Genomic DNA, 20,003 nt, shown 5'->3' with positions numbered 1-20,003 from the left:
CCGTGGCCTATCCTGGGGTTTAGGTTTTGGAGTCCCCTTAGGCGGTGGCGGAGGCAGTGACACCGATCTCGGTGGAAGGACAGGAGGTACCTCCGGATGAGGAGAGGAACCATGAGGTGGGACCGGTGGAGGAGGTTGCCCCGCAGGAGGAAGTGGAGGTAGTGGCGGATTGGAGGGAGGAGCCTCCTTAGGTAGAGGAGGAGGAGTGTTAGGCCGAGGTGGTGTGTAGACCACCGAGTACACCGAGCCCGGTGACTTCTTGTGGGGAGGAGACTGCGAACCAGACCCCCCAGAACGTGAGCGACGCCTCCGGCGTCCTTCGCCAGATCCGGCGTGACTTTTCGCGCCAGAATCCCTTCTGCGCCGTTTATGGGAGGTGGAACTCCTCGGGGACGCCGATCTCTTTCTGCTCGACGTCGAGCGTCGTTTTTCCGGCGTCGAACGTCGACCCCTCGACGTTGAGTGCTTCTTCCTCGACGTCGACCGTCGCCACCTTGACGACGAACGGTCAGTCCTCGACGACAAACGGTCAGTCCTCGGCGACGACCGTAGATTTTTCCTTCGAGTCGACCGTTTTCTCGCTGTCCTCGACGTCGAGGATCCCCTCGTCGGCGACCGGTGGTGTCGCTTCGACGTCGACCGTCCACGCTGTCTCGACCCGGAACCCCGGGGAGAAGGGGAACACATCGTCGTCATCCCTCTCTACGTCGTCGATGCGATAGACGTCGACGGAGACCGGGATCTCTTGCTGGGCTTCCTGCCTCTGGGGAGCCCCCCAGAGGCCTCAGCAGGGGCAGAGGGAGCCTTCCCAGCCTGCCCAGACCCACCTGCAGCCTGCAGTCGCCTCTCTTCCAGGCCTTGAAGCCTAATCTTCAGCCTGTCCCTCAGGGTCCTTGTAGTAAAGGTCTGGCAGATGTCACAATCTTCAGGGACATGATCTTCAGGGAGGCAGAGTATGCAGACGTTGTGTGGATCAGACTTGGCCTTCTTCCTTCCACATGCTGGGCACTTGTCGAAGAGAGCAGGCATTTTAGAGCCCTAAAAAGCCTGAACATTTACACAGCAATGAAGGGAAACACCAAGTACACAATAGAAAACACTTTTAAAGCAAAAAGTGCACAAAAATCCAATAAACCCTTGAAAAAGGGAGAGCTCAATGCACCAGGGTCCTGTTAGCAGGAGCCGGAAAAAAGAACTGAACGTAAGAGGGACCCGCGGTGCATTCTGGGATACTGGGAGAAGTTCTGGAAAGTTCTCTTAAAGGCACAGTATCCTATTTAAGCCACATAATGGCAGCCTATGGGGCTTGTCTGTCTATTCCTTCCTCTCTATCATTCCAGAGGGTTTTTGCTGTTAAAGCAAGGGAAATCTGGACAGGCTTTGCTGTTTGTGGTTTTTTTGGTGGAATTTCTAGTTGAAGTACTGGACAGTGTAGCCTGTGGATATAGGCTGCATTATTTGTCTTTAAATTTTCTCTTAAGTGTCTTTGCAGTTCTGCAATTTTCTGACAACTTAAGAGATTATTTTTGATTGCCGGGGTCCTCGCACATGGGTGGGACTATTCACTAGATTAGGACTATACACAGAGATCCCCTACTACAGAAGATGCAATTCAAAAGGCTTTTAGATACAGTATTATTAAGAATTCGATATTTTGTTGCAGAGTGGCACCCGCTGCGGTGAAACATTTCTAAGGCTCACAACCTACATTGGCACTATACAGGTATGTGGCCATGAATTATGTAAACAACACAATGCGAACTTAAGGCATTGGGGAAGCCTTCTAAAAATACTTTGTGTTTTTTGTCATAAACAGTCTTTTAAGGAAAAGATGAATCCAGCCCTGATGAGAGTCCGGTAATCTACAAACCAGAACTCGAAACGCGTCGGCAATGACATTAAGTGGCAATGGCATTAAGTTCTTGAATACCTAGTGAACTGATTCAAGTCCACGAATACTTAGAGTATTAGAATTATTTTTTCTCCAAGTGTAGGGTTGTTAAGTTGTTGAATTTTTTTCACTTTATGACAACTATATGAGATTAATCATGTATATATCAACTGTTTGGTGACAGATTATTTGTGGTGTGTAAATGTATTGAATATGTATTTGTAGTTATATGTACGACAAGACAATTTGCTTTTGTACTGTTTTTGTATTATTGTGACATTCTGTTTAATAGATGATGCGCTCTTTTTGTGATTAAAATCATAATCCCCCAAAAAAGACATGAAATAAAAGGCACAATTCACTGCCAATTTTATTTGGGCATTTGTTAAGCGCCTGGTTACGCCACTGGCGTGTCCCCGCGCTGTGATAGGTGAAGTAGCTGTCCCCCCTCCTCCCGCAAAAGGCTATCTGCTAAAAAGATGCGTCTTCAGTTTTTTCCTGAATAAGACTTTAGAAGGTTCAAGTCGCAGTTCCAGCGGGAGAGCATTCCAACGTTTGGGAGCAAGATATCTGAAAGACCTGCCCCCCATGCGTGCTCTTAATACTCTGGGGACTTTTAACAGCCCAGTCTGAGAAGACCGTAAACTGCGAGTGGGCTCGTAGTGGGTTATTAGGCTCTGGAGCGGTCTGGGCGCTTTGCCGCTCAAGATGCGATGACAGGTGGCTAGGGCCTTAAACTCCACTCTCCTCTCAATTGGAAGCCAATGGAGGGCCCGCAGAGCTGGTTTAGCGGAAGACCTCCTAGGGAGCCTAAGTACCAGTCGCGCTGCCGCATTTTGAAGGACCTGTAAACGACCCATGACCTTACCTGTGGCCCCTAGGAAAAGCAGGTTCCCATAATCAAGTCGGGAGGTGACGAGGGCATGCACCAGCGTCTTTCGAGCAGAGATGGGAAGAAGGTCTAGCACCTTCCTAAGGGCTCTCAGAACACTGAAGCATACCCCCGCCACCCGACCGACCTGTGGGCCGAAGGTAAGGTCCCGGTCTAGCCACACCCCAAGGTTCCTGGCTTCATGGCAGGGAACTGAGACTTCACCCAGGCAGAGCGGCCACCACGCCGATGACCACGCAGACGGCCCACTCCCCACCACGAGCACCTCAGTCTTACTGCCGTTCAGTTTTAAGCAGTTTGCGGACATCCAGGCCGCGAGATCTTGCATGCAGTTCCTGAAGATGTCCGCCGCAAGACCGGGCGCGCGCGATAGGGAGATGACCAGCTGCGTGTCATCGGCGTATGACACCAGACGGAGACCATATCCTTCCACGATGGCCGCCAGGGGGGGAGACGTAGATATTAAATAGGGTTGGGCTCAGTGACGAGCCCTGAGGCACGCCCTGGCCAAACTCAATCTCCCTGGAGTAGCATTCCCCTAGCCTGACTTGAAAACGCCTGTCATACAGGAAGGACGTGATCCAGCCAAGCGCAGCTCCTGTCACCCCTCCTCCGATCAGACACTGTAGCAGGTTGGAATGAGCTACAGTGTCGAATGCTGCGCTTAGGTCTAAAAGGATCAATGCCATAGTTTGGCCCTCGTCCACACCCTGTCTTAGTGCTTCCACCACCACGAGAAGAGCAGACTCCGTCGAATGACGGGGGCGGAAGCCAAATTGCGAGTCGTGGAGTAGCGAAGCCGTCTCCACGTGCTGCATAAGCTGGATATTGGCAATTTTTTCCGCCACCTTAGCCATATAGGGCAGGAGGGAAATGGGACGGAGGTTGTCTAGTTTTTCAAAACTGACGTTGGTCTTCTTCTGCAGAGGAAGTACCACTGCCTGCTTCCAGGCGGTCGGGACCACCTGGGACTCAAAGGAGGTGTCCAGTAGATGACGCACATAAGGCTCGAGTACTGGCAAGCTACCCTTTAACCGACTAGGAGTGGTCGGGTCTCTAGGGGAACCGGATTTTATTGATCCACAAACACAGAGGAGTTCCGCGGTGGGGGGGTAACAAACGTGGATAACCGTTCTCCATTTATTCTAGTGGGTTCTGAGTAAGTAGGGCCACTATCTGTCCTCTGGGAGAAGGAGTTCTAGATATTGGTAACCTTATTTGCAAAGGACTCAGCAATCCGGTTACAGCCCTCCGTAGTGCATAATTTCTTAGGCACCACGGCTGGTTTCCCTATTGCAATAGACTTATAAATAGAGAAAAGCTCCTTGGTGGACTGCTCTGCTTCCTCTATCTTATTGCAATAGTACAGTGACTTGGCCTCCTGATCAGAGTGTGGTAAACGCGCCTGCAGTCAATGTATTCTGTTTTGGCCCGAGTTGAATAGGCAATCCTCCATTGCCTTTCCGCACGTTTACATGCTGCTTTAGCCTTACGCAGGTCGGCGTTGTACCAAGGTGCCGATCTTTGCACTCGGCCCCCCAATTTCGCCACGCCCAATGGTGCCACTGAATTCAGGGCATCCAGTATGCGTTGGTCAAAGTTAGTATTAATTTCCTCTACCCCATCGCCCCCAGGAGGGCCCTTCTCAGTTAATGCCCGATCGAATTTGGCTTGGGAGAACGCTGCCCATCTCCGCCTCGGGTGTTTGTCGGCGGGGGGGTCACTGGGGCGAGGTCCCTGCATTTCGATGGTAAAAGGGACGAGGAAATGATCAGACCAAGGGATGGAAATCGGGGTTTGGGCGTTCACTTGATTCCAGTTTGCAAAGACTGGATCCAAAAGGTGGCCCAGCTTGTGAGTGGGGTGCGACACCTTCTGCTCGAACTGTAAGCCTGCCATCGTATTGCAAAAGTCACTTGCCACCCTATCCGTGGGGGTATCTAAATGTAGATTCAGGTCCCCTAAGACCAGGAATTTATCCGTGCGTAGCGCGGCTTCTGTGACGGCTTCCACCAGCTTCTCAATGAAGGCTACAGTGGAGCCCGGAGGGCGGTAGATGAGAAGGCCTTTCAGGGTGAAATAGCCGTTGATAGCGATGGAAAAGGCACCAGCCTCGCTGTCATCAATCATGGTGCTTTCAAGCTGACATTGATAGTCTTGTCTAGCCACTATGGCTATGCCACCCCCTCTCCCCCGTAATCTGTCTAATCTCAGCAGAGAGTAGCCCTCTGGAATGGCTTCAATGATCTCCGGCATGGAGTCTTGGTCAAGCCAGGTTTCCGTCAGGAAAAACAGATCCCATTGTTGTCCACTGAGGAGGTCGTGGATGTCCAGAGAGTGTTTACGTAGGGAGCGTACATTCAACAGGCCGCATATCAGAGTATGCTTAACTGCGATTTGAACCTTACCGATGTCAAAGGTATAAGTACAATGGCTGCAGCCCACGTAGTTTCCAGCCTCGATGCTATGTGGACATAGTCCACCTAGCTCTCCACGGAGGAGAAGAAGTTCCTCTCGACTCCAAGTGGTGCGGCATGAAAAAGGGGCATGGGGACTGGCCCTGGACCGCTGTCAGCCGCGGACGGGCGCAGACGGGCTTAACTCAGGCGCAACTCCGGCGCGCCTTCGTCGCGCCCGCTGCGCTCGTCCGCTGCGCTGCCGACAGCACATCCGCCTTAAATCCCCCCCAGCGTCCCAACAACTAGAGCGCTGCTGTTTCCTGCCGGAAGTGTCTGGCTCGGACCCTCCACGCCCTCTGCTCAAACGGTGCTAGTCACCGGTGTCAGACCGAGGCGGGAGGGAGGGGCGAGTCCAGCACTCCGTTGCCAGGCAGCAGCACCTGATTGTCCGCCTACGGAGGCTCTAGCGAGCAAAATGCGGAGGTCGGAGAAATCTCGCTGCGCCAAGCAGCTTACACAGCCAGGTGAGGGAAAAGAAGGTTTGTAGGTTTAAAAGTATAAAAAGCGCTCACGCGCTGGAAGGCATGCGAGTAACAAGCAGGAGCGCCAGAGCAAAAAGCGGTAGGGACTGCACTGTCCACTTACCACCAAGATGAACGTATTAATTTTTGTTTATCTTACTTCATATCAGTAATGTGATTGAAGCAATTTGAGGCTTAGGTCATTTTTCTATTTTTCAATATTAAGGCCCTACCTACCCTCTAACCCTTAGGGCCAAACCCCTCCTTTAAATAAAAAATTTTTTTAAAAAAGGGTGCAGAAGTAAGTCACACCAGCCACAATCACGTAGCGGCCATCCTTGCTGCTTATTGTCAGACACATGCGCCAGGGTAATCCTTTGAAAACTAGTATGGCCGTTTCCTGGGCATAGCTGGAATATAGGGATGCATGGGTTTCATTTAGGCAGCAGGTGTTCCAAGTGAGGGATCATACAGATGTCACCTCATGTCTAACAGGGGGTATCCACGAGGATAAGGGTGTCCGGAGTGCTGCGTGCATGCCCGTGGGGACAGTGACAGTGGAGTGTCTTCCAGAGTATGGGAGGGATGAGAGTAAAGAGGGGAGAGCAAAAACCAAATGCATCTATCCACCTCAACCCACGAACCTGGTTGAAGGACCTTAATCCCCCTCCCAGACCCCAAAAAGCAACCGCAAACAAGAACGAAATGCACTGGGAATCATCCCGAGAGGCATTGGTGAGCCAGTTGGAACCAAACTGAGTTGCCAACTAATAGCAGAAGGACCTCCGATGGAAGTCCGTGTGGGCAACAGTGGGGCGCACCACTGCATATTTTTGAGGCCGATTCGTATTGAGTAATAACGAATAGTTTTCTTACCTGTCGGTGTAGTTTTGCAGCTTGAAGACCTTTCTGGATTCACTATGCTGTGCATTATTCCGCGGTCTTGTGGTTGGGTCCGGATTCGTAGTCTTTTCTTTTTTTTTTTTTTTTTCTTAGCCCAGGTGGGCGTCGGCGTCACACCCCCTTGGGTGTATTTCCGGTGACGTCGGCATGCTTCCTGCGGAAGCTCCCACTCTTGGGCGCCATCTTCGGGTTCTTTTTTTTCCCGTGTTTCTTTCGTTTCCGAAGTAATGGCAATGTTCTATTTAGTTGGTATTTACCGCTTTGTACTTTTAAAGTGCTTTCTTTAGTTAACCACCTCTTCTCTCTCCAGCCTCATCTTTCTGGCGGAGGTGGGTGGGTTCGCTAGTGAATCCAGAAAGATCTTCAAGCTGCAAAACTACACCGACAGGTAAGAAAACTATTCGTTTTGCAGCGTGAATCTTTCTGGATTCACTATGCTGTGCATAGATTTTGTAGCGGTTTCTCATTTCTGTGGCGGCTGGGTGGAAGATGAGCGTTGGGTGTTGAATATGTGCTGTAGCACCTTCTGTCCAACTTGAGCTTCCTTGTTCATTTGTATGTCTACACAGTAGTGCTTCGTGAACGTGTGCACCGAAGCCTATGTTGCCGCCAGGCATATGTCCTCTATGGGTGTGTTAGCCAGGAAGGCTATTGTAGCGCCCTTCTTCCTGGTGGAGTGGGCACGTGTCCCCTCTGCCAGTTCTTGTCCTGCACGCTTGTGGCAGAGTTGAATTGTCTGTGCGATCCATCGTGCAATGGTCTTTTTGGTTACTGCTTTCCCCATGAAACTGTTGGCGAATGACACAAAGAACTGTTTTGTTTTCCTGTGTCCCTTAGTCCTCTCAATGTAGTGCATGACTGCCCTTCTGGCGTCCAGGGTGTGCAGAGCTCGCTCTGCGTTAGTGGTTGGATTTTGGAAAAAACTCGGTATCTGTATAGACTGGTTCATGTGGAATTTGGACACCACCTTCGGCATGAAGTGTGGGTCAGTCCTCATCACAACCCTATCATTGTGTATTTGTATGTGGGGTTCTTGTAGCGTCAGCGCCTGAAGCTCGCTTACTCTGCGTAAGGACGTTATTGCAACCAGGAAAGCTGTTTTCATAGTTAGCATCTTTAGGGAGGCCTTGTGAAGTGGTTCAAAGGGCTCTTTCTTGAGTTCCGTTAGGACTGTGTTCAAGTTCCATGCAGGTGGCGGCACCCGCTTGGGTGGTGCGATCCTTTTTGCTCCTTCTAGGAATCTCTTCACCACCTGTGATGTGAAGAAGCTCCTGCACGTTTCTCCCCTTGTGTAGGCGATTATCGCTGCCAAGTAAACTCTTAAAGAGGATGAGCTAACGTTCTTCTCCAGCAAGTGCGTCAGGTACCTTAGCACTGTGGAGTCCCTCTTCATTTTATTGTGGAGTCTTTCCTGTCTGCACCATATTGTGAATCTTTTCCATTTCGCAACGTAGCACTTTCGAGTGCTGGGCCTTCGTGCCTCCTGAAGTACCCTCATGGTGCTTTCTGGTAGTCTCAAATGTGCGAACTGTATGTCCTCAGGAGCCACGCTACTAGGCTCATGCTCTCTGGCTCTGGGTGTAGTACCTCTCCGTTCTGCATGGAGAGTAGGTCTTTCCTCCTGCTGAATCTGTGGGGTGCACACTGTGTCATCTCCATGATCTGCGAGTACCATGTCTGCCTCGCCCACTGTGGTGCGACCAGTATCAGGGTCATGTTGCTCGCTCTGCACTTGCTCAGCACTCGGTGCATCAGTGGTATCGGGGGGAAAGGCGTAAGCAAATGTCCTTGACCAATCTATCCATAGGGCATTCCCCAGTGACCCCTTCTCGGGCTGCCTGGATGCGAAGTTTTGGCATTTTGCATTCTGGCGTGTGGCAAACAGGTCCACCGATGGTGTCCCCCACCTGTCCAACAGGTACCTTGTCTCCTGAGCATTGAGCTCCCACTCGTGGGATGCCGATGTCTGCCTGCTGAGCCAATCGGCTTGTATGTTGTCCTTCCCTGGTAGGTGTATGGCTAGCACGTCTATCTTGAGAGGGATGGCCCATCTCCATATCTCCTGCGCAAACGTTGAAAGCGGTGCTGACTGTGTGCCCCCCTGCTTGTTGATGTAGAACATCGCAGTGGTGTTGTCTGTTTGTATCAATACCTTGTGTTTGTACAGTCTCGTTTGAAAGGCTTTCAGTGCAAGGAAGATTGTCTTCAGTTCTAGGTAATTGATCTGCTGTCGTCCACAGTCCCCTCACCTTGAGCTCCTCCATGTGAGCGCCCCATCCCTTCAGGGATGCGTCTGTGGTGATGGTCACTGTTGGCGTTGGGGGCGTTAGAGGCTTTCCCCTTGCTATGTTCTCCATGGTCCACCATGCCATCTCCTTCTGCACTGCGTGCGTTACAACCACTAGATCCACCCAACCGCCTGTAGCTTGTGACCATTGCTCCTGTAGCCATTCTTGAATGGGTCTCATGTGGAGTCGTACATTTGGTACCAGGTGGATGCATGATGCCATCATGCCCATGATCTTGCTCGCAGTCCTCACTGTCCGAGCTTGTCCCTTCCGGTAGAGGAGAGTTTCCTTCACCAGCGCCCTCGCCCTCTTCTCGCTGGGGAACACCTTGCCCTGTAAGGTGTTGATCTGTGCTCCCAGGAAGATCTTGACCTGTTCCGGCTCCATTGATGATTTCTTCCAATGGATGGAGAACCCCAGGTTTATGAGCGTGCTCGTCACTGTATGTGCGTGCTGCTTGCATTTCTGGTATGAGTTTGCTTTCACCAGCCAGTCGTCCAGGTAGGGGTATACGTGTATTCCCTGCCTTCGTAGGTGTGCTGCAACTGCTGCGAGGCACTTTGTGAAAACTCTTGGTGCTGATTTTAGTCCGAAGGCCAGTGTCATGAACTGGTAGTGGCTTTCTCCAATGGTGAACCTGAGCATGTGTTTGTGCTTTCTGTTCATCGGGATGTGCAGGTAGGCGTCTTTGAGGTCTATTGTGACCATGAAGTCCCCGGTCTGCAATTGTGGGAGCACCTCTTGCAGGGAGGTCATTTTGAATTTTTGCGTTCTTATGAATTTGTTCAGGAACCGTAAGTCCAGAATGGGTCTCATTGTCTCGTCTACCTTTGGTACCAGGAAGTACGTTGAGTATATTCCTGTGTTTCTTTCCTTGAGGGGTACCCGTTCTATGGCCTGCTTCCGCAGGAGTTCCTTTGCCTCCTCCTGAAGACACTGCAGCTGCTTGCTTGTTAGTGTTTTTCTTTTTGGTTTTCTGCTTGTTGGCCTCCCCTCCAACTCTATGCAGTATCCGAATTGGATAATGTTGAGGATCCATTTGTCTGATGTGATTTCTCTCCATTCTCGGAGGTAAAATCTTAATCTTCCTCCCACTGGTGTCATGTGGTCGTAGGTGTCTAGTTTGTCTTGACGTATCTGTACGTGCTGCCCCCTGGGATCTTTTTTGTGGGCGGGCACACTGAGATTTTTTAAGTCACTTAGAGGTGGGCTGCTGCCCCCCTCTTCTATTTTGTCCCCGTCCATTTCTCCCTCGAAAGTACTGGCCTCTTTGTTGGTACTGCCAGGACTGCTTCTGCTGACCATGCTGAGTCTGCGAGTCTGCCTGGTGCGTTTGCTGGAAAACCTGGTGTGATGCACCTGGCTGGTTTCCGCCTCTCCCGCCGGGCCTCCGTGACGGGGTGCCCCTCTTGTTCCCTCTGAACTGCAATGCTCCCATGGATCGTGCTGTTTTGTTATCTTTTTTCAGTTGACTGAGCGTTTCATCAACTGTTGTTCCGAAAAGCGTGTTGCCGTGTTGCACCTCCGGTTTGAAACCTGAGATCCTGAGCCAGGCATGCCTCCTCTCCGTGACGCCCATCATCATGAGCCTGCTGGCGGTGTCTGCCCCATCCAGGGCCGTCTTAAGGCAAGAATTTGCCGCGTTTTTCCCCTCTTCAACCAGCTTTTCGGCCTTCTGCCTGGCATCCTAGGGCAGGTCCTTTACCAACTGCCCCAGTCCCTCCATGATTTGGTACATGTGCCTGTTTATCAGGGCGTTGGAATTAGCCATGCGCCAGTGGGTCGCGCCATTCCGTTCGATCCTTCTGTCCACCAGATCCATCCTTTTGCTCTCCTTATCCGGTGGCAGGCCCGAGGTAGTGGGTACGCTAGCTCTCCTCCTTGCTGTGGCCGTGATAATGGAGTCTGCGGAGACCGTGCCCTGAATGTAGGCCGGGTCCTTTGTGGAATGCTTGTATTTCTTCTCAGTTCTGGGAGTTACTGCCTTGCATGTTGCGGGCTCCCTGAATGCTTCCTTCCCCTGAGCCAAGACGCTTTCGAGCATTGGAAGGAACTGGCTCCTCGTTTGTGCTGGGAGTAATGTTTCCAGAAGGAAGTCTGCTTTCTGCTTCTCTTCGTCGAGCTTGAGCTTGAAAGCTGCTGCGGCAGCTTGTATCACCGAGTTGTAGGCCCGGATGTCGTCCGGCGGCGAGGGCCTCGAGGGGTAAGTGTCGACCACCTCCTCCGGGCTGTCGGTGTCGACATCTATGTAATCTACCTCCTGTAGGTCAGAGGGTGCCGACTCTGTGTCCGTCCTGCTTTCCTCTTCCTCCCCATAGTTGTAACTATCGTAGGGATTCTCGTATTCCTCCTGGTCGTCGATCACCTAGACGTCCTGGTCTTGTTCCTCGGCGACTTCAGCGATCTCCTCCTCCTCCTCGACCGCCTCCACCACCGGTGGCTTGGTCTTGAGGGATCGTGAAGGCTTTCATCTTTGCATCGAAGTCTTTCTTCCGCTGCATGATGTTCTCCATTTCGGCCTCGAAGCGCCTTCTCTTCTTCTTCATCTCGGCCGCGTGATCCGCGTCGGATCACACGGCCGTTCTTTTCGGCGGATGGTTCGTCGCCGTGCCTTTCGGCGTTGAAGTTTTCGACGTCGAACCGGATTTTGGGTCTCTGGTCGTCGTCAGTTTAGGGTCTTTCTCCCTCGGCGTAGATCGATCCTTCTCGGGGATGATTTTCGACGTTTTCTGCTGATCAGCAGCTCTCGGCGCCGAGGACTCCTTCTCGGAGGATCCGCTGGGCCTGGGAGTAGTCGCGGACGCCGCCTTTTTTGGCGTCGGCGCTTTCGGGGTCTTGCCCTCGATTTTTCTAGACTCAGAGTCTCTCGGGTTCTTGGGGGCCGAAGAGTCTCCTACCTTGTCAGAAGTCTTCGTGTAATCGGTCTCTACGACCGTGTAGCTGTCGTCTTCTGCGGCAGCGTTGTCTTCTTCCTCGGAGGACATCCCCAGCTCGTAGAGGGACGGAGTCGGGGCCTTCCCCTGCAGGGTGGCGTGTGCTACCCTCTGCCTCTCTCTCACACGAAGGGTCTTCGGGGCGAAGGCGGAACAGGCGTTGCAGTCTCCGCTTTCGTGGTCCACCGGTAGGCAAAGGTTGCATACCGGGTGCTGGTCCTTCTGCGCGTACTTGTGGGGCAGTTACGGCAGAACTTGAACGGCGTGTTGTCCATCATCGAGCGTCCAGGGCCTCTGTGGTCGCGTGTTCGTCGACGGCCGTCGGTGATCTCGATGAAAAACGCCTTCTCCTTGCTGAATTTTCGTCGATGAAGTCCCCTGCAGTCTTCAGATGACTTCTCCTCGTCTTTTCTGCATTTTCTTTCTTCTTTCTCCAAAAATGTCTGGAGCCCAAACGGGAACGATCCAGACCCGACCGCGGAAAAAAAGAATCTGAAGATGGCGCCCAAGAGTGGGAGCTTCCGCAGGAAGCATGCCGACGTCACCGGAAATACACCCAAGGGGGTGTGACGCCGACGCCCACCTGGGCTAAGAAAAAAAAAAAAAACAAAGAAAAGACTACGAATCCGGACCCAACCACAAGACCGCGGAATAATGCACAGCATAGTGAATCCAGAAAGATTCACGCTGCAAAACATCTGCTCCACAACAACTGGGTCCAAATATGCAAGCCAAAAGGAAATGGGCCGGAAGTGACATTGGTATCGGCGTACCAACCCAACGGGCCAGTCTCTTTAGCTCTGAAGCAGGCCAGCATCATGTGCGACAGGGCCTGCTCGGGGCAGACCATGGGGCTATAGATCAGTCAGGGGAACTACAACACTTTGGAATCAGAAGAGTGAGGATTGCCATCATAAAATGTATTGGCGAATCTTAAAGCTGTAGCCGGGAGGAAAGCAACAACAAGGGAGCAGTGTCGATGAGTGCCGGTGCAATGGAGTATCTCAGTCACTGTCGCTCAGATATCAGACTGTGGGCCTGCCTTAGAGCTGGTTAGGCAACATGAGAAATTAAGCGCTGCCTTAGGGTCAGTGATATGATGAGGTTCACCTTTGTGCTGAATCCTTAGTTTGACCGGATACAATAATGCGTAGGGTATTTCAGCTTTCTAGGGCAGGAGTTTAGCAGGAAAAAATATTAGTGCCGTGCCATCTGCACTGGGAGCATGAAGTCGGGTAGAAAGACAGTTCCCCTGATATCGACAGTGCGGCCTTCTCATGCAAGCCTCAAGACTGTATCACAGTCTCTAATTGAGACATCTTGCTATGATTGGTCGCGCAAGTGCTTCTAGAGGAGATGGACCGACTGAACGGTGGGCTTTCTCCACGAATGCCGCTGGAGAACAGCGACCGCAGCATGCGTTCCAGTCTTCCATCTAGTCAATTGTGGTGGATTCTGGCACTCCAAGGATGCAGAGATTATTGCGCCTGAAATGCGTTTATAGGTTTTCATTTTTCTGTTTGATAACTTCCAAAATGTTATCCATGCAGAAGAGATGCTCCACTGAAGTGGTCTGTGTCCACCACATCAGAGTTGTGGGTCTCCAAGTGGGCAAGGAGATCTTCCTACTGGTCTACCCTTTCCTTGATACAGTCGATGCAACTGGGTATCAGGTCAATTTTGGAGTCGCTGGTGCAGAGACCTCTTTATCCACCAGCATCTCTGGTATCTAGATCCTGCATGTTTGCACCAGCAGCCGCTACCCCCAGTGTGTTGTCCACCCGCAGGTGTGGAGTTTGTTAGGGAAGAGGAGAATCAGTGATGAAGGTGTCTCTTGGGAAAAGGGGGGGGGGGGGGTTAGAACATTAGGTCAGGTCCACAGACACCAGTAATCAGCCAACGGAGAGAAAGCCCAGAGAGAAAGTCCATAAACTCCCCAAGGGCCTCTGGAGTGGGGGTGAGGCCAATTTACACTTTAGAGTCTTAAAGTAAAATGGGTAGAGAATTGCAGAGTAATGATCAGCAGAACCTTGAGGAGATAAGTCAAATCAGTTCAGTCACCTCTTCTGCTTTCTTCATTAGATTTAGCTACAAAGGGCTTGCACAAAAATGATTGCTTTAACATCAATATCTGTAATGGGAAATATACTCTACAGGTTTTTACTGAACCATATTTTTGAGTATTTCTGAAAACAAGCACTGAGGATCCCCTCCTGCTACCTCCCCGATTCATTTACAGAATATGGTTAAATTCCCTAGTTAGAATGATGCTCAATTCACAACACTGCTCACTCACCAGTGTGTGAAGTTGGAGTGAGGGGAGTTGGAGGAGCTACATCTTGGGAACCTCTCAGCCTGCCAGATGCAGTGGAGGGTAAGCCTCGAGCTCCAGGATTTCGAGTTTGCCTTAATCTTTCCTCTCGCTCTCTTCGCTCACGCTCAGCATCCTCAGCTGCTCTGCTGGCACCCTTAAGGATAAAAGAGCACAAAGTTAATTATGTTACACAGTGGAAGAAGCAGAGTGCTAAAGAACACAGTTATTATGGAAGGCCTCCGCATTATTTGAAGGGGTCTAATTATCACATCCGAAAAGCAGGTCTATATACGCTTAAAAGACAAAATGTTTAACGTTACTCGTTCCTCTGAGAGAAAAGCAGATTAGAAATGTCCAATACTAGATAGGCATGGTATCATTTCAAAGTTAAATAACCATTCCAAAAGATAATGGAGCATAGGATTTGGTAATACAAGAGAGCGGAAACTTGTAGTAACTAGAAGAGGGAGACCCAATAAAGTTATTACCGTGGAATCTATTTTAGTTCAAGATAAGAAAATGTAAGAGGAAACAAATAAGGCTTAATAAAATGGGTAGGCGAACATACAGCTCAAAAGTTATCAGCAGCCCTACAAGCATGTAGAACTAGATAATTTCTTGTTTCTCATAGCCTCACATTAAAACAAAGCTGGTTTGGTATGGAAATGGTTGTAGTGAAGCCAAGAATAGCCAATCATACAGTTAATCTAACAGTCTTTGGACCAGCCCCTTCTCTTAGTCATGGCTATTTCTTTTGATAGGAGCAAACAAAAGCGCCTTGGTAGTCTTTTCTTTAAGAAAACTTTAGCCCAGGTAAAGGTATTGTCCCCAGGCTTGAGTACTGGGTTTGGGGGGGAAATGGAGGAGGACAGAAAGGTGGGGGAAATGGAGTTTTTTTTTAATGAAGATATGCTTTACAGAGAACTGGTTACAGATAATGAAACCGTTCCTTCATCATAAACAGCACCATTATTAAATACATGACAAATGGAACAACAAGGAAGGAAAACATACCAAGAACACCGGAGATACCTGTATAACAGACAAATCACAAAAAGCCAGCCTAATAAACAACCCTCCAATTTTCTTGGTTAAGTCCGGTTTTAATTTCTGCCCTTTAATCCTTCGAGCATCCAAGGGAATCAATGGGAATTTTGACTTGTTAGCAGTAGGACAAGGAGTTCCTCAGATGAGAGTTGGACAAACGCCTCTCACTCCTCACTTCTCTTCAAGGCTGTCCGGACAGAATGGAATCGAACTATCTTTAAAATGAGTGATAAAATCCACCTTTTCAAGCAGAAATATGGTTAAGACACACGGTTTAATTCCATTGGAGGACCTGTGGTCTTGTTGGTTAGACCGATGAAACATAACAAAAAGATTACTTACTGTTAGGAGTTCTGTAGCTTGAAGTTTCTGGATTCACATACTGTGCATTATTTTGCCATGTAGTAGTTGGGTCTGGGATTGTAGCCTTTTTCTCTTTTGTTTTAATGAGTTGGCGCCATTCAGTTGAACATCATTTGGTGCTATGTTCTACCTTGCACCAAGTCAGATGCACACCAGGGAAATTCTTTGACGCAGTCACCATCTTCAGATTATTTTATCTCCCCTTTTGCAACTTTAACATGTTTGTTTCCTTCTTTGCTTCTATTCTGAGAAACTTCTTTGCAAATACACCTTGCCTAGTGGAGGTGGGTGAGTCGCATGTGACTACAAAAAATTCTTCAAGCTACAAAACTCCTTCCAGTAAGCACATTTTTAATTTTGCAGCGCGATTCTCTTCAGGATTCACATACTGTACATTGATTATGTAGTGGTATTTTCTTCGGTCCGGAGGTTGGGTCCTCCTGAGTGTTTGTTGGAAGCAAGAGTTTTAATACTTTGTCCCACTTGGGTCTCCTTTTTGGCTTGTAAATTCACATAGTAATGATTCATGAAGTACAAGTCTCCTATCTTCTCTAAAGCTTTTTCAGGTGAATGCTCTATCTAACCAGATTCCTCACTTTTTAAATATTACCCAGGCAGACAGACCCTGCGCACCTGTAGGTAAGCATCACGCAGCTCCGTGCAGATGTCGTTTCTGCATTGGAAGTTACAAGCGGAGATGCATATAAGCCTCAAACATGAGCACTCCCAGTTTCTTTTCTAGGCTGTTTGAGCCCTCATATAGAGAGCCCAACAGCAGATTGGTCATGACCAGTCAATAAAACTCTAGACTTGGGATCTTTTAAATTAGAAAAGAGTACAGATCACAGAATGGGGAGGTGGTAGGGTTGGTGAAGAATATCCCCCCAAAAAGAGGGATACTGAAGGTAAGTAACTTTTTCTTCTAACGGATTCTTTTAATTGCAGATTCTTCATCTTTGAACTAATACCAAAGCAGTACCACCCAGGTGTGTGTGCTAGCTCAAGCCAGAAAGTTGTGCAGGACTGAGCGGGCAAAGTGCCCTTCTTGTCCAATCTGGCTGTCTAGACTGTAGTGCTTCGGGAACGTGTGAAGAGACGCCCATGTAGCAGCCTGACAAATGTCCAGGACAGCCACACAGCTTGCCAACGCAGAAATGACCCTGCAAGCTTTCTTGTGGGCTGCTTCTTAGCAACTGTGTACAAAGATATAGGGGTTCACTGTATTCACACTCAAACCTGAGCTACGGGTAGAGAAAACAAGTAACTGGAACATGGTGTGAACAAACGGTATCACAACTACGACTGAAAATATAAATTGATTACTGGAATCGTATTCAACTTTACACAAGAAAACAAGTTACTTACCTGTAACTTTGGTTCTCCAGTATTGGAAACTTTCATAGAATGGGAGTCCCCGGTATACATAAAATAGCAATTGAAACCATTACCAATAGAGAACCTAGGCCCATTCTTGTTTTGCAGCCTATCCACCTACAATATGTAAAAGAGACCAAAAGAAATGAACTAATCAGATCAGGCTCACCCCTTAGAACCCTCCTGAGAGAAGCTCAGAACCTCAGATTTTCGTTGCCGTTGTGCAACCACACTATTAAAGATGCTAGAGGCTCAGATTTCCCAGGGGAGGTGGGTCGCATAGGAATCTATGAAAGTTTCCAATACTGGAGAACAAAAGTTACAGGTAAGTAACTTGTTTTCTTACTCCAGTATCCAAACTTTCATAGATTCCCATGCTTGTACCAGAGTAGCTAGCAGTTATCAGCACATTTTTGGAACCATGATAATTATAAAATCCAGAACAATCAACGTTCTAAGAAACCATAAAAAGGTAAATGCTACTTACCAGTATGGATCTGTTATTGGCATGTAGAGCTGCAGAGTTACACACTGTGCATAGATCGCCACCTAGTGTTGAGCCCGGATGTTTGCAGTTTGTGTGTGCCCTGTAAAGTTCTTTGGAAGTCACAAGATGGGTGACTCCTCCCTTAGACCACATTGCGCATGGGCATCGGCTCCATCCTCAGATTGTTTTTCGCCATTAGGGAAAAGGAGCTTTGCAAGAAAAGGAAGGATGCCCACGTAAGCTGTATCTAATTAAGATAACACTGGAACAGATAAGGGTAGCCGGGGAGGCGGGTGGGCTTGTGTAACTCTGAAGCTCTACATGCCAAGAACAGATGCATACTGGTAAGTAGCATTTTTCGTGAGAGGCATATGAGCTGCAGATTACACACTGTGCATAGATTGTATAGCAGTACCTAATCTTAGCGGCAACCCCCCGTATCCGTTGCAGTAGTTTGAAATAATGTTTTAAGAAGAGCCTGGCCAACATTAGCTTGCTTAGTTTGAACATCTACATAAGTGTTTTGTGAATGTGTGCAGTGTAGACCATGTAGCTGCTTTGCAGATGTCATCTAAGGCAATGTTCCCTAAAAATGCCATTGAAGCCTCCATTTTCCTTGTAGAGTGGGCTTTAGGAGGAACAGATAACGTACGTTTAGCTTTGTGATAGCAAATGTGTATGCATTTAACAATCCACCTAGATAACCCAGATTTTTATATAGGGTTGCCCTGGTTTGGTGGAAAGACACAAAAAGTGGTTTGGTCTTACGAAAGGGTTGTGTTCTCTTAATGTAGTATAACAATGCTCTTTTGACATCTAGGGTATGAAGAGCTCTTTCTGCTACTTTTTGTGGCTGCGAGAAGAAAACGGGCAGTTCCACAGATGGATTGAGGTGGAAGGGAGAAATGACTTCGGGAAGGAATTTTGTATTGGTACGGAGAACGACCTTGTGATGCATTTGCAAGAAAGGTTCTTGAATGGTTAGTGCTTGTAGTTCACGAACTCTCCGTAGTGAAGTAATAGCTACTAGGAACGCAACCTTCCATGTTAAAAATTGTAGTTCACATTTATGTAAAGGTAAGAAGAGAGGTCCCATTAGCAGTGTGAGAACGATGTTTAAATTCCACACTGGTGAAGGTGGTACCCTGGGAGGAATTATTCGCTTGAGGCCTTTCATGAAACCTTTAATAGCAGGCACTCTGAACAGAGATAGATGATGTCTGTTCTGTAGATATGCTGCTATGGCAGCAAGATACAGTCTAATAGATGTGTAGGCTAAGTTATATTTTTGAAGATGTAATAAGTATGCTATGATGTGTTGAATAAACACGTCTAGAGGATTAATATTGTTGTTGTGACAATACATTACAGAGAGTTTCCACTTGGCTGCATAGCATGCTCTAGTGGTTGGACATCTAGCTTCTTTTATGACGTTCATACAGTCAGGAGGAAGGTTAAGATATCCGAATTCTAGGATTTCAGGAGCCTGATTGCAAGGTTGAGTTGAGCTGGGTCCGGGTGTCTGATCTCTCCACGGTTCTGGGTTAAAAGGCATGGAGAAAGGTATAGCTTTTGGTGCGGCACTACAGACCGTTGTAGCAGTGTGGTGTACCACGGCTGTCTGGCCCACAGTGGAGCAACTAGGATGAGGGTTAGAGACTGCTGCTGTAGTTTGTGTACTACCAGTGGCATGAGTGGTAGAGGCGGAAAAGCGTACGCAAATTTGCCTGACCAGTTCATCCATATTGCATTGCCTTTGGACAGTGGGTGTGGATATCTGGTGGCGAAGCTTGGGCATTTGGCGTTTTCGTGGGTGGCAAAGAGGTCTTTCTGAGGTTGTCCCCACATCTGAAAGAATGGTTGAAGTACTTGCGAATGAAGTTCCTACTCGTGGATTTGTTGTGTCTGACGACTTAACAGATCTGCTATGGCGTTTTGTACTCCTGGAACATGCTTGGCTAAGAGGAATATGTTTGGAGGTTTAGCCCACCGTCATATGTTCTGCGCTAGCTAGGGAGTTGCAGGGAGTGTATTCCACCCTGTTTCTGTAGGTAATACATGGCTGTCATGTTGTCTGTGCGGACTAACACAGCTTTGTTTGATACTTGCTTTTGGAAAGCATTCAATGCTAGCAATATGGCTAGTAACTCCAGATGATATGTAGTAACTTTTGTTGTGGTGTCCACCTGCCTTGCATGGTGTGTTGCAATAGGTGGGCTCCCTAGCCGGAGAGCGATGCGTCCGCTGTCAAGACTATCTGAGACTGGCTTTAGGAAGTGTCGTCCTTTGGAAAGGTTTTTGGTGTTCCACCACTGCAGAGAGCGAGGAGTACGACCGTCCACCAACACTAGGTCTGTTAATTGACCTTGATTCCATTGGCGTGCTTAGCACTCTTGGAGAGGACGCATTTGAAGTCTTGCATGGGGCACTATGAAAATGCAAGAGGCCATCATCCCTATGAGCTGCATGAACACTCGTGCTGGAAGGGAGTGTTGTGGCTGAAACTTTGTGAGAAGAGCTTGCATGCTGGCTATCCTTACTGGAGTGGGATAAGCTAGCGCTGTCGAGGTGTTTATTGTGGCATGGTTGTC

The 20,003-nt window shown here is 48.9% G+C and overlaps 1 protein-coding gene across 8 annotated transcripts in view; it reads right to left on the bottom strand.

The window, feature by feature from the left end:
• CSNK1D (casein kinase 1 delta) overlaps positions 1–20,003 on the bottom strand; it is a 662,772-nt gene that overhangs the window by 453,397 nt on the left and 189,372 nt on the right. For all 8 annotated transcript variants that reach the window (XR_013598728.1, XR_013598729.1, XM_078653754.1 and 5 more), the window contains exon 7: positions 14,124–14,295. Coding sequence is in view for 6 of the 8 variants with exons in the window: in XM_078653754.1 (XP_078509880.1) it covers positions 14,124–14,295 (172 nt within the window). In the remaining 2 variants the exon portion in view is untranslated. The remainder of the gene's footprint in view (positions 1–14,123; positions 14,296–20,003) is intronic.

This window comes from Lissotriton helveticus, chromosome 7 (assembly GCF_964261635.1).
Source record: "Lissotriton helveticus chromosome 7, aLisHel1.1, whole genome shotgun sequence".
Classification (NCBI taxonomy): Eukaryota; Metazoa; Chordata; class Amphibia; order Caudata; family Salamandridae; genus Lissotriton; species Lissotriton helveticus.
Note: the sequence above shows the minus strand (reverse complement) of the source record. Positions and strands in the feature narration are given on the sequence as shown.